At 36.4% G+C, this 15,568-nt stretch overlaps 1 protein-coding gene across 4 annotated transcripts in view; it reads right to left on the bottom strand.

The window, feature by feature from the left end:
- LOC110965150 (guanine nucleotide-binding protein G(olf) subunit alpha) overlaps positions 1-15,568 on the bottom strand; it is a 94,470-nt gene that overhangs the window by 65,275 nt on the left and 13,627 nt on the right. The window contains exon 1 of one of the 4 annotated variants that reach the window (XM_051952879.1): positions 41-862. The exons of the other annotated variants lie outside the window; for them this stretch is intronic. Within the exon in view, the coding sequence (XP_051808839.1) occupies positions 41-179 (139 nt within the window). The 5' untranslated portion in view covers positions 180-862. Of the gene's footprint in view, positions 1-40; positions 863-15,568 lie in introns of those variants that run through there. 4 annotated transcript variants of the gene reach the window in all.

Genomic DNA, 15,568 nt, shown 5'->3' with positions numbered 1-15,568 from the left:
ACGGTTAGCTTACATTTCACGCAGAAAAACCCAGCCTTACCCAGTAGTAAGAGCCTGTGTGTGGCTTTATACGCCTGTCTTTCCTTCTGCAGCTGCTTTTCTATCTTTTTATTAGCCTCTCGTTGTGCCTTTTCGTCGATGCGTTGATCTTCAGTCTTGCTGTTACCCAAACAACCCATCTTCCGTCGCCCTAACCCTTCCTTTAGTGGACGAATGTACGAACGTTAAAAAAAATAAAAAATAAAAAAAATTTAAATAAAATCTTAAAACCCCCAACAACCCGGGGGGTGTTGTAAAAAAACAGAATGCCGTGAAATAAAAATTAAAAAATAAAAAAAAGGAGGGGGAAGAAGAAAATCTGTGCGAGGCTTCTCCGTCGGAGGGAGGAATACGTTCCCCGTTACAATTCCGCTTTTAGCCGCAGCCCGCCGTCATCCAAAAACCGTCTGCTAGCTAACAATCCGACGAAGAATCGCATAAAAAAACGCATAAATAAGAATAGAGAGGGGGGGGGGTTCAATTTCTGGGAATCCAGTCAACTGTTCCTATCGCGTCTCCTGCCCCTCTCTTCTGTTTTTTTTCTCTATCAGTATTTCTGTCTCTTTAACTCAGCACTGCCTCTCTCTGTGGCACCAGGAAGTAGCCGCGGACCGAAAACAGACCTGCGTTAAACGGCAACACCGAAACGACAACAAGCATTTCACGGAGTCGTGCTGAGGCGGAGGCACGGCAGCCGTTCCCCGGTTTGTAGTCCGTCCGTTGCCGTCCCGCTATCGAACCAGTCGGCAGTGTGGGGTGGAAACCCGGACGCCTCTGTGCTGCTCTCACCGAGGGGCTGGGTCTCTGCTAGCTGGCCCTGACCCAACCTGGCAACCCGCTTACACCGTGTGTGTGTGTGTGTGTGTGTGTGTGTGTGTGTGTGTGTGTGTGTGTGTGTGTGTGTGTGTGTGTGTGTGTGAGTGTGTGAGAGAGAGAGAGAGAGAGAGAGAGAGAGAGAGAGAGAGAGAGAGAGAGAGAGAGAGAGAGAGCGCTGGGCTCCAACTGTGTCTTTAACACACAGGTCTGGCAACACAACTGAAGAGTACTCGGATACTTAACTAAAAGTAGTAGTACAACGATTTAAAAATACACTGTTACACGTCAAAGTACTATACTACGGATTATACACTTCCTGGTGTTAGCAGCAACATGTAGTCACTGAAGTACCCTGAAGTACTCAGATATAGAAATAAAAGTGGTAGTAGTAGTACTCTGAAGTACCCATATACTAACTAAAAGCAGCAGTTTAACTATTTAGAATTACACTACATGCAAAACTACTATATTACAGACTTTATACTTGTTAGTATGAGCATAAAGTATTAAAGATTTTACAAAAACAAAACTGTTCAATAACTGTTCAAATATTACTGACACAGTAGTAGAGCATCTCAGATATAGAAGTAAAGTGAGAGAAATGCTCTGGTACAAGCCCTGCATTCATATTTATTTTTTATATTGTCATGCAGACTGATCCATTTCAGAAAAAAAAATATCAATGGGTTGTGATTATTGATGAATTAATTTTTTTTAATGTTGTTACTTCGTAATTGAAATCCTCCAAGCAGATGAAATATTCAAGTAGCCTGAATATAGTCCAATAAATGTTTTCTACTATTACAGTTCTTAAAACTGTAATAGTAGGAAATGTTGGCCTAAAAACTCTCCAAATGCACCTAATGCCTGTACTTCTCAGCACAACTACTATGAAATTTGCATTTTTTTAAATGTGTATTATTGACGATGCATCAATTAAGCAGTAACTATCCTCCAGTGGAGTACAATGTGTCTTAAAACTGAACTTAAGTGACTTTACTTTATATAAAAATATATAATACGCAACTTGGGATGTCCGATAGTCTTTTCTGCCAAAAACTGACATGCCGATATCGTCCATCTCCCAATTTCCACTTCCGATATCACCTGATACCGATATCTGTGGGCTGTTTAACTAATTTTAGGTAACATCACATATCTTGTGTGGTGGAATTAACACATCATGCCTCATTTTATTGTGATGCTCCATTGGATGCATTCTCAGATGCAACAAGGCTTTCAGATGGAAACATTGTAAAATAAGAAAAATGCTTCAACTAAAGTTATGGGGGAAAAAATGACATATTTATGCCTTTTTTATTGTCTCAAACAACAGCTCACACTCTCCCTCCCTCTATGAGTTAATTACATAAATCCAGGCGTTATTTTATCAGTTTTCATGACAGGCAAAAAAACCCCCAATAACGATATTGACCGATATTACATTTTTATGCTAATATCAGGACGATAATATTGATATTATTGGACATCCCTAGTCATAGTTGATGCAGCAGCTCAAATAGCTCACTGAGTTTTGTTTAGTCGCAGTAATTGCAAATAATAGTTTATTTTTGTGGTAAAGTTGACACGTAAAAGTCCAGTCAATGCTGTTTTTATGTTTAGAAATGAGGGTATGCTCATGTTTAAGTTTTTAATTGTCTCAAACAGCAGTTCACACTCTCCCTCCCTCTATGAGTCGGTAAATGCCAGTAAATCCAGGCGTTATTTTATCAGTTTTCATGATAGACAAAAAAAATAATGATAACGATATTGACCGATATTACATTTTTATGCCGATATCGGACATCCCTATATACTACTGTAAAAACCTGTGTATAGAAAATCAGTAAAGTCAACATACTTACTTATTGTACTTCAGTGCTTCTAATTAAGTTTCTGCATTTCGTGCTAATTTGTACTTTCACTTCACTACATTTCAGAAATATTGCACTTTTTCCTCCACTGCATTTACTGAACAAGTACATTTACTTCTTACTTTTCCTCCATCACTCAGTAAAAGCAGCAGTACCCCTCAGTAAAAATACTGCGTCAGTATTCAGTAGTACAATTATCAATGGCAAAACTACGCTTTAGGCAGAAATGCCTCTTTTTATGTTCATCTACACATGACTCATGATGTTCAACAACATAAACGACATCTTATGAGGCTAATTTATGACTTTATACTCTGTCAGAAAGTTTAATTTAAAGCTCTGGATCATGTGTGTCTGTAAACTAACCAGCAGTGGTGAATGTAGTCAAGTAAAATGTACGTTTTCCTTTTAAATGTAAAGGAGCACAAGCAAAAAGTACTAAAATTCATGTGAAAGTACTTTACAAACCTTGGTCATGTGTTGTACTTGAGTGAATGTCTTTTACACCACTGAGGCAAATCACGTAAAGAGTCAGTTTTGGCCAAAATCAATATTCTGACTGATTTAAACGGAACATTATAAACATTCATTTTAAAAAACTGCATTATGGATGATGCACAGGTTAAATGGAACAGTAAACACTGCACCGTAGTACAGGTTTGAAGGGTTTTACTTGAACATGTTTGATTTAAATCTACTTAATGCTTTAGATTTTGCATTCCTATCACATAATCAGTGCATAAATACTGACATGTAAAAATTCTAAGATATTTAAAGTGATTTATATTAATAATTTAAGGGATCTGGTGTCATTTTTAAGCATTTTTATTTTTTTTTATTTCTAAGATTTTCCTCAAATCTTTGCTTTTCAACAAACAATTTTTTGATAATTTTAGCTTTTTAGGCCTCAAACAAATCAGTCTGAGCACCAACAATCATATCTAGGTCAAACATACTCAAACTGAAACTAGTTTTGTCTATTAAGGAGTCACAAGACAAAGACGGTGGTGGAGCAGGACTATAGGCATCGTGCAACCCCATCTATAGAATCACAGGAGTGCCATAATAAATGATAAATCTGTTAAAAAATATATAAAGAAATAAATGAGGAAATGTAAAGAGGAATAAATAAAAAAGAAATGTTAAAAAAATAAAGAAATACATGTATAAATATAAAGAGGAATAAATAAAAGACTCAATTAATTACAGAATATGGAAATATCAAGATACATTTTGTCTTTGCTTTTCCCTTTTCGATATTATTTTTTATCATATTTATTATTTATTTATTCATTCCTCTTTATATTTACAAATTTATTTCTTTATTTTTTGTTCATTATTTTTTTTATTCCTCTTTATATTTACTTCCTTATTTTTTAACAGATTTATCTTTTATTATGGCACTCTTTTATTATAGCACGAGAAAATGCGATTTGAATTAGTCATTTAAAGTTCCAATTTTCATTCAAGATATCTTAACTTGCACGAATTACAGAATTCTCCTGCGATACCACAAGAGATAAAAATGACATTTAGCTCCATGAGATCACCATAAGTCCTCATCAACTGCAAAATACATAATCCAGAGTGCACGAATATATTAATAACACCTAGATATAATATAATATAATATAATATAATATAATATAACACCTGATGAAATAAGACAAGTATTGAGCACATTAGGACACTTCTTCAGCAAATACGACGCGATGTTAAGCATAAATTAATGCATTTTTCTTCTCGACTCATGAATGTTTACCAGAAAAAAACACTCCTAAACTACGGACAATCACAGGATGAAGAAGAGTCTGTCGGTTATTTATCTAAACCTCACTTGGGGCATACTAAAATGAATAATATGTCTGTCAAATAATGTGCATTAATGAGCTTTAATAAAGTTTTTCATCTAAAATCAGGACTTTTGAGACGCTCTGGCAGCTAAAGGCGATGAGACGGAAACAGAAGAAGCGTCTCTGTCGTGAGGATTGTCTGACATTTACGTTAAACTCTCTGTGGCTTCCTCTCAAAGTAAAAACGAGGTGTGGGTTTGCCTTTTCAGACCACTACTGTGTGATGTAAACTCAACAGGCCTGCTCGGGCTAATGCTAGGCTAACTAACAAAACCACACGTATGTAACTGCACACGTGCACCACAATCGCTGAGCGGCACAAGGCGGGATTATTTGTCCCCCACACAACAAGGAATCTGCTGTTCTCATGCAAACACAAGCAAATATTAGTTTCCTGTAGTGAAATGGGCCTGGTAAAGTTCTGCATCATGCAAATAAAAACCCTTCAGTGGCAGCACAGTAACCTCAGTGCACAGAAAGACAGACACATCCAGTCAGACAGCAAGGTCACGACGAGCCCCTGGCCCACAGCGCTCTCTGGTGGCGACAGGCGGCGCTGCAGACAGTCGGTGAATGAAACAGAAGCAGGTTTAGCTGCATAAATTATTGTCCTTTTTAGGAAGCACTGTGTGATATTTATATTTAGCTGGCCGTGGCTTCCTCCTTCCTAGACTGAAATGGTGCTTCGGGACTAATTTCTGTCTTAGAAAATTCGTCTTTTGCTTCACCTGATGTTTGACTGTGCAGAACTTAGTTTGGTTTCATCCAATGAGGGACGAAAGCTTCCCTAAGGTCGACTTAAAACAGTGTTTGGAAGGAGAAAAAAAAAGCATTAAATTTGTGAACTTTTAACAGAAGTGTGCGCACATGTAGTAAAAAAATGAAGCTCTACTGAATGACTGCTCTGTAATAAATAGATTTCAGTCAATTTAAAGTTCTTCCTCCAGCTCCCTCTGTCCAGCATTGCAGTCAGAAGTTCTTTGTCTTCCAGACCAGTGTCTTCTTCTAGACCAGGGGTGTCCAACATGAGGCCCGCGGGCCAAAAGTGGTCCTCCAGAGGGTCCAATCCGGCCCTCAAAGTGTAAAAATTCCAGAGAAGACATTAACTGCAGATTCTAAATTAGCAAAACTATAAATTTAAACTCATTTCTAGACCATGATAAGTTGTTTTGATCATAAAGTAGAACACTAGATTGTTTGTTGTTCTTTTGTCGTTTTGTGTCTCTATTTTTGTAATACTTTGTCTCGTTTTTGTCATTTGTGTCTTTTATCTCGCTTGAGTCGTTTGTCTCATTTTTTGACTCTCTTTTGTAATATTTTGTCTTGCTTTGGTTGTTTTTTCTCTGACTTGTCGTTTGTCTCATGTTTTTGTCTTGTTGTTTCTTGTTTTTGTTGTTGGATGTTTCCTCTTTGTCTCGCTTGTGTTTATTGTCTTCTTTGTGCCATTTTGTGTTTTGCATTATTCGTTGATTTTTATCTTGTTTTTGTTGTTTGTCCATTTTTTTGTTGCTTTGTAACTATTTTGTCAAATTTTGTTTCAGTTTTATGTAGGGCTGAGTACCGAACTTCGGTTCTTTAATGGCACCGACCGAAATGTTTCGGTACTAATGAGTGTCAAAATAAGCCTCGTCTTTCGATACCATGTTCCGGTACTTATCACGTGATTATGATAAAGCAAACCTGTGATTGGCTGTAACATTACACGTGATTGCGGCAAGCTGGAAAAAAACATGCTGCCCATTCATAGACAGGTTTCACGTTAGGTACATTGAATTTACTGCAGTTGTGTAGCGTGTCGTCGAAGTGGGAAAAGATGCCTCTGAGGTCTAAAACGTGGCTCTACTTTTGTAAAATGGACGCCAATAGTGCGCGGTGCAGTATATGCCAAAGCGGGTGGTAAACTCCATCTAAGGCTAAATACCGGCACGAGACCGATAGTCGACAAGAAGTACCTTAAGGGAAAGTTGAAAAGAACTTTGAAGAGAGAGTTCAAGAGGACGTGAAACCGTTAAGAGGTAAACGGGTGGGGTCCGTGCAGTCCGCCCGGGGGATTCAACTCAGTGGGCCAGGGGCGGCCGCTGGGTGCGGGAGGATCCCCTCGTGGGACCTCTCCCCGGGTACGGGCCGTCCCCCGCCGGGCGCATTTCCTCCGCGGCGGTGCGCCACGACCGGCTCCGGGTCGGCCAGGAAGGGTCCGGGGGCGAAGGTGGCTCAGTATGTACTGAACTGTACATTGCTTGCAAATGTTCTTTTGCACTGGAAATCACTGGAAAATTAAACTCAAGATGTGAAAAGTAATATGTAATGCAATTTTCATTCTGTTAGAGTATATATTGTAAAACTGGTATCGAAAAAAGTATCGTTTAGGAACCGGTATCGAAGTGAAGGTATCGGAATTGGTACCGGTATCGAAACTTTTAGATTGATACCCAGCACTAGTTTTATGTCGTCTATCTCATTTTTTTATCGTTTTGTGTCTTGTTTTTGTCGCTTCACAGCTTTCATCTCGCTTGTGTGGTTTGTCTGTTTTTTGCTCATTTTGTTTCTTGCTTTTGTCATTTTTTTGTCTTGTTTGTGTCATTTGTCCATTTTTTTTCAGAATGCTCCAACAATGGTAGGAGGGATATGGAATCATTTTCAACAGAATATTTTTTTTATTCCTTTTTATATTTACACATGTATTTCCTTATTTTCAAATAGATTTATCTTTTGTTATGGCACTCCTGTGATTTGCATAGAGGGATTCCATATGCCAGTAGAATTTCATATAAAGTTTTTAACTTAAATTTAAATATCTTTAACACATTAAAACACGCAGGCCTTCTGGCTGGGAGAAGATCAGAACAACCAGTAAACTGCTACGACAATAAATGTCACTTGTAAAGTTTTTTTCTGGCCCATAAATCTTCTGAACGTCTTTACCGGCCCAGACTAAAGCTGAAGCAGGTACTGTATAAACGAGGCACGCATCCAAATGATATCCAGCTAAAATTAGCCTCCTTGGTTTATTTATTTTTTTTATCCTGAAGCTGCAGAGAACTTTACAGCTCTCTCTGTAGAGACTGTTGATAAAGCATAAATTATCCAGGAAGCAAAACGTGGAGAACAAGAACAGTCCAATGTCCTTGATAGGAGGATCAACTCACACCGCTATCAGTATCATAAATATGAAAATAATTCATATTCCAACACCTCCTGCTGGCTATTATACTGAAGAATGGATTGTATAAACGAGGCATCTAAATAACATGGAGCTAAAATTAACCTCCTGAAGCTGGAAAGCATTTTACATCCATCTCTTAGGGACGGAGGACCAAAATAAAACACAAATTTAAGTTACGTGTAGCCTAAAAATGTGATTGAACTGCAGTTTGCTTGATTAATCAATTTAAAATCATCCTTTGCTGTGTGAAAGTGGAAAAAACTGAAGTAGTTGAATAAACTACTCAGAGAGATGACGGTTCCAGACAGAAGCTGCGTTTCCATTACCCTTAGATATGCGCAAAATGTAAATAGCGCAATAAAAAACTGGTAATGGAAACACCTGAATTTCGAAAAAGGACTAAAATATCGCTAAAAAGTTTTTAAGCTCTCATGAGGTGGTTTTTCAGACGTTTCGATATTGAAAAATATCGCAAAAGCGCAATGGAAACACTTTTTCCGCAATTAAACGTCACCGGACCTGACGTACCTGGTCACATGACCAGTTCTCTCGGAGTAAACATGGCGCGGTACGTGTGGACAGAAGAGGAGACCGAGACTTTTCTTGCCATTATTCTTGAGAAAAACATCACTGCTATACTAGACAACAAACAGCAGAGGAATGCAGAGTGTTAGAAGGAGATAGAAGAGGAAATAAAATCTCGTGGGATGATATTTTATGAGAGTTACGATGCTTCTGCCCAGAACAACCTTCAATGGAAACACGTTCAAAGCACAAATATACTTTGTCGAAATTTTAGAAATATCGCTTTTATTAAAACTGTAATGGAAACCCAGCTACAGTTTTAGCTTCATTTAACATCGACTGAATTCAACATTAACCTGTCAGGACTATGATGAAAAGCAACAATCATAACTGAATTCAGTAAAAGAACCACAGCAGGTTTTCACCATGTCTGCTTTCTCAAAAAGGGGAAAAAAAAAAAAAGTCTCCGGTGAGTTTTAATTCTCTTCCAATCCATAATTCCCTTATTGAGTTGAGTGAACTCTCAGTTGTTCATTCAACTCAAAATGTTGAGTTAAAATGGCTCAAGTTGTAAGAACTTGTGTTTTTTAATTTGAAAGTTGTCCGAAAATAAAGTTTAACTAGAAATGAAACCTCATATTTTTTCATTTAGCAAACTAGAAAAGTTGAGTTGATTTAATTAAATTCCTTTACAATGTTGTAAAATATTAAGTTGAATAAACGGGAAAAAGGTCTCTGGGAGTTTTAAGCTTTCTACAACACTTAATTTCCTATAAAAGTCACTATCTGCTAATGGGTAAAATTAGATTTAGTATTTCAAAAAGTAATTTCTTAAGACTATTTTTCAGAAAATGCGCCTTAAAAGTAGTTTAAACAAAATAATAAAGTTATAAGAGATAATAGAAACAATTCCATGTGTCAGTTCGAATGATTTCTCGAGAAAAATAAGGTTTTATTTTCATAATCGACGAGTACGATGGTGCTTAGTGTAACAATTCCGATGAGCCACATTTGGAGTTCACCAGAATTAAACAAACTTTATTCTGAAAAACACAGATATTGACCTACTAAACACAAGTCTAACTAGATTCAAGAGCATATTTATTTAATAAAAAACGAAAGGAAATCACAGCTAGGGCTGCAGCTAATGAAGCCTCGAGTAATCGTCTGAGCACGATACGTCATCAAAAGCGGAAGTGAGCGCGCAATGCAACAAAAATCAGCGTCTGACCGGAGCGCGGATCACGGACGGACATTGGCGCTGCATTGTGCATGTATTATGTATGAACGATACAGCGCAGACATCCGCGATCTATCGTAAACGCGGATGTCAGCGTTTACTACACAGCTGCATCTAAACGCGGACGTCGGCGCTGCATCGTGCAATCATAATACATGCACGATGCAGCGCCGATGTCCGCACTTTACTGCGTCCGTCAAAAAATCAAGTCGGCTGTCAGTCCGGACATCTCAGCAAAAAAACAGTACAATAAAACATTCTCTGCAATTAATCAACCCACTGAAATATTTCCGACTGAAAAATAAATAATTTGGGGCTAACAGCCCGTCTGTGATCAAAACATATCGATCATATGATAACTACATCGCTGTCTGTCAAAAAATAACTTACATAAGACGTGGTGGTATCTGCTAGATGTATGGGTCCACGTTGATAGGCCATTTGTCAAAAACATGCCTAGTTTACTATCTTTTCATATGTTTCTATTGTTAAGGCAATCATCAATGTGTAATAAAATGTCCTTTGATGAATTAATAAAAGAATTAGGATTTCTAGATGATTTGTTACACATTATTGCTCCTTAGCAGATTTTGACTCATAAACTGAATTTAATGAGTTGAGTAAACGCCTGCTTGTTCATTCATTCGACTTATATGAAGTAAAGTTCAGTACAATGGCTCACCTGATAAGAACTAATGTGTTTTAAGTTTGATAGTGGTCTGAACATAAAGTTTAGTTAAAGATCTCAGACAGTTACGTTATGTAAACTCATAAAGATGAGCTGATTTGACTAAATTCCTTTACGACGTTGTGCAGGATGCAGAACTTGGAGAACAATCCCAGTCCAATGTCCCTTAACTGTGGCGTGTTTCACTTGGACTGAACCGATACGATGCCCAAGACGCCTCATATCGCCGCTATCAGCATCATAAACATGACAACGCTTCAAACTCCACGACCTGCTGCTGGTCGTTATGTAAACCAGGAACTAAGTGCAGCGAGAAGCAAAGTTCAGCAATGGTCAATGATAAAACCCTTCAGACAGAAGCAAAGTTCACCTGAGAAAGCTAACAGGGCCGTAAGTATGGAATCACAGAAGTGCCATAATAAAAGATAAATCTGTAAATAAAAAAATCAAAAAACGATAATAAATAAAACATAAATAAATATGGAAATATTAAGTTAAATTTTGTCTCTGTTTTTCCATTTTATGTTTTTTTCAGGTATTGACTACTCACCTGCACAGGACCCTTTAACAGATTACATTTTTTAAAATTCTTTTAATTATTCCTTTTTATATTTATACATTTATTTCCTTATTTTACACCAAGTTTATTTTTATTTATTTATTTTATTCATTTCTCTTTATATTTACATACGTATTTCCTTATTTTTAACAGATTTATTTTTTATTTATCCTTTTAGTTATTCCTCTTTATATTTGCACGTTTATTTCAGTATTTTTTAACAGATTTATTTTTTAAAATTCATTCCTCTTTATATTTGCACATTTATTGCCGTATTTTTTAACATATTCATTTTTTATTTACTCTTCTTTATATTTACACACATATTTCTTTATTTTAACAGCTTTATTTTTAATTAATTCTTTTATTTGCTACTCTTTATATTTACACATTTATTTCCATATTTTTTAACATATTCATTTTTTATTTATTCCTCTTTATATTTACACATTTAGTTCCTTATTGTTGAACAGATTTATTTTTATTTATCCCTCTTTATATTCACACATTTATTTATTTAACAAATGTATTTATTTATTTATTATGGCACTTCTGTGATTCCATACACTGTGGATCCAGGAAGTGCTTTTACACGGAGGACAGCAGCTCAAACAGACAAACAAACAAAAACAACGCTCCAGTCAGCAGTGATCCCAACAAGCCTTTCGCCGCCTCGTTCCAGAGATCATTTCGACATTGCTAGCCGCCAGTTGTTCAGCCCAGCGGAGGTGATAAGGCCGAGATATGAAACGGCCGGTTAAGGACATCTAGGAACAGATATTATCACGGGCCTGAGCAGAATCTGATCCAAGAGACCAAACAATAAAGCAACTTCCTCTCCAAGACATAAGAGGAACTCGCCTTCCAGTTCCCATCCACGTATTCCTGCTGCACTAGAAACTCTATTTCAGGCTTTTCTGACGTGTCCTCTGCTTCAGACACACTTTAAAAAGGAGTGGAGGGTTAGTTAGGCAGTTTTGGGCTAATTGATGCCGTGCTTCTAGAAGTTTATATAACTAGATGTTGATTCACGATTTTGATTTTAACACACACAAAAAAAACAAGTTTAATTCATAATTAAATTCCTTTACAATGATGTAAAATATTAAGTTGAATCAACGAAGAAAAAAAAGTCTCCGGGGAGTTTTAACTCTTTCACAGTATTTAATTTACATGAACCGTATTTAATGAGTTGATTGAACTCCTAGTTGTTTTTTCATCTGATTCAATTGATTATTTTAAATTAAAAGAACTGACCAAGAATATGAGTTATGTATATTCTTCGTCAGCTATGTACACATAATTCATCCAAATAATCATTGTTTCCATTCAATCAATACAGTGACAGTTTCTCCTCTAAAATCTAAGGATGTGGTTCCAAATGTTCATTAAAGCCAAAGATAAATGCTGTGTCTGAAATGGCATACTAACGTACTACTCATACTAAGTGTGACGTCAAAATAAGTATGTAGTGCGTTCACATTAGATAGTATGAAAAGACTGAGTACGCAAGAAATACCAGGATGTATACGATATTCCGGAAAATTTTAAGTATGCGCGGTGACCACACTAGTCATACTCAACCGCCCCACAATGCTTTGCGAGCTACCCACCGAAATGCAAGCCTCCGCGGGATATGAGGCCGGACCGGGGCGATTTTTATTTTATGTTATGTGGTTAAGTAGTCATCCTAATCACCCCACAGATTTGAGAAATAGGCGTTTTCTGACCAACGTTTTAAATTTGTCAGACGCCTCACAACGTGCTACTGAATGCTAACAGCTAGTTGCAGCAGCTCGCTTTGCATACAGAACAAGTAGCAGCTACCTCCAGTAGCCTGCAGCTACAATTGAAACGATTCGCATAATCTGGCTAATAACTGCATGAGGAGTGCCGGCTTGGGATTGCCACATTAAATATGCGACTGTTTGTTAGCATAAAATCGACCTGAAGCCGGCATTCAGCCGAGATATTTGATAGCCGTACTTCCGGTTTTTGTCGTCGGAGGTTTGAAATGCATTATGGGAAACGTAGTAGTACACTACAGTGTGAACGGTCGGCATTCTAATCATACTTATAGTACGTAGTATACAGTATATACTCATTGAGAATGTCGTATGTAGTACGTTACTATGTCATTTCGGACACAGCCAATGTCTTCAAACTGCTATTTTTCTCTCATTCACAGTCCAAAACACAAACATATTCAGCTTACTAACGACAACGAGGAAGAAATATAGGAAATATTCAGATTTTAAATGCTGGATCCAGCAATGTTTTGGATGCTTGAATATGTCTCCAATCATTTATATTCTTGTGCCTATTGGACCCACTAAGTTACACCTTATCTGTCACAACAATCAAATAATCTTGATCTCAACTCAAACCAAACCAGCTCTCAGCATTGAACCAAATCTGAAATAAAACAGATTATATTTGTCCATAAATTGGAAAATCACTGAATAACTAAACTTTAACAGATTCTGGTATATTTTTAAAACGTCAAGGAACAGTTTTAAGTCATTTCTGCCCCTAATTATTCGATTGTCTGCAGCTAAACCTAAAGAAATAAACAGTTCACACCTGTAGTATCTATCTTTTAGTCATCATTTTATGGAGGCATTTTGATGAGTTTGTCAAACTGTCAGCCGGTGTCTGAGACTCTAAAAATAAAGATTTATGCTCAACAACAACAACAAAAAAAACACAACACTTTGCATCAGTCTTCTAATAAAACTGAGTTCCATTAATGAACTAGAATGAGATCCTCTACCATCAGCAGTATTTTTAAAAAAACCAAATACTTCACAGTAAAACTTTAAGGACGTGAAATTCTGAACTCTGAACTCCCAGTCATTTTGCATATTTCTGTTGTCATTTTGTGCTGTTTTGTTTGTTTTTTGTCATTTTTTGTCGTCATTTTGTTCCTTTTTGTGTTATTTTGTGTCATCCCGTGTGTTTCTGTTGTCATTTTGTCCCATTTTGTTTGAGTTTTGGTAATTTTGTCTTTTTTGTTGTCATTTTGTTCCTTTTCGTTGTTACTTTCTGCAGTTTTCTGTCATTTTGTTGCCGATTTGTGTTGTTTCGTGTCATCCCGTGTCTTTTTGTGGTCATTTTGTTCCTTTTTGTTGTCACTTTCTGCAGTTTTCTGTCATTTTGTTGCTGAGTAGTGTTGTTTCGTGTCATCCCGTATCTTTTTGTTGTCATTTTGTTCCGTTTCGTGTATTTTTGTTGCCCTTTGGTTTTCTTCTGTTTATTTTTCTTGTCATTTTGTTTCAATATTTGAAAAAAAAAAAAGCAGAAACATGACTCTAAAATGAGTAAAAGCGGCTCAAAGCAAACTCTGCGGCCCGTCGGGGATCAGCAGCTGCTCCTTGCGTCTATCGTTATTTAACTAAATACCTGCTGCAAATACAAACAGATAAAGTGACCCAGATTAGCTCGCATACGTCGCCTTGAAATGCAACACTATTTGAAAGGTGTCCACTTTCAGAGGAACACAAACCACCTCCGTCCTCTGGCATGCAACAGGAGTCCAGCCGGCTTCAGGAAACAGAGTCCTGAAGCTGCAAACGGGACGCCGAGAAACGCCAAAAACCAGAAAGACGCGCCGGTCGAACAGGCGGCGAAGCTTTCCGGACGACACTTCATCAGGATGAGCTGTTTCTTCCTGTGCAATTAGCCAGAGCTGTTTACTCAGGAAATTAAACTGGCAGCCGTTTATTATACACAGAAAAGAAGCAAAGTAAAGCAAATACGTGTGACGATGTGAGCGTTCCTCTGTTGGACGGTTTTCCTCTGTCTTTAGGTGGTATTTATTGTAAAGATAGAGTCCAGAATCTTGGTGTTCTCTTTGATCAAACTCTTTGGCTGGAGGTCCACCAGAGCGGCCTTTTTCACCTCAGAAACACCAAGATTTCAGGATGCTGAGATCCTAATTCATGCTTTTAGATGACTGTAATGTCCTTTTATCAGGTTTGGAAAAGAAGAGCCTTTGTACGGAGTCACAGGAGTGCCATAATAAAAGATAAATCTGTCAAAAAATAAGGAAATAAATGTAATAAATATAAAAAGGAATAAATAAAAAGATAAATCTGAAAAAAATAAGGAAATGAATGTGTAAATATGAAGAGGAATAAATAAAGAATAAATAAAAATAAATTTTAAAAATAAGGAAATAAATGTGGAAATAAAAACAGGGATAAATGAAAAGATAAATCTGCAAAAAAATAAGGAAATGAATATGTAAATATGAAGACGAATAAATAATAAATAAAAAAATAGATGTTAAAAAATAAGGAAATAAATGTGTAAATATAAACAGGGATAAATAATGAGATAAATCTGTTTAAAAATAAGGAAATGAATATGTAAATATGAAGACGAATAAATAATAAATAAAAAAATAGATGTTAAAAAATAAGGAAATAAATGTGTAAATATAAACAGGGATAAATAATGAGATAAATCTGTTTAAAAATAAGGAAATAAATGTGCAAAAATGAAAAGGAATAAATAAAAGAATGAATATAAAAATAAATCGGTTAAAAAATAAGGAAATAAATGTGTAAATATCAAGAGGAATAAATAAAATAGTAAATAAAAAATAAATCTGTTAAAAAATAAAGAAATAAATGTGTAAATATAAATAAGAATAAAAACAGAACAAAAATAATGAATTAAAAAATATGGAAATGTAAATTTTGTCGTTGCTTTTCCCGTTTCCATTTTTTTGTTTTTTTCAGGTATTGACTACTCACCTGGACAGAAAGTCCCGCCTGAAACCATTTGATTGACAGCTCAGTCCATCA

Source organism: Acanthochromis polyacanthus, chromosome 9 (assembly GCF_021347895.1).
Source record: "Acanthochromis polyacanthus isolate Apoly-LR-REF ecotype Palm Island chromosome 9, KAUST_Apoly_ChrSc, whole genome shotgun sequence".
Taxonomy (NCBI): domain Eukaryota; kingdom Metazoa; phylum Chordata; class Actinopteri; family Pomacentridae; genus Acanthochromis; species Acanthochromis polyacanthus.
The sequence above is the reverse complement of the archived record's forward strand: the minus strand, read 5'-3'. Positions and strand labels throughout refer to the sequence as shown.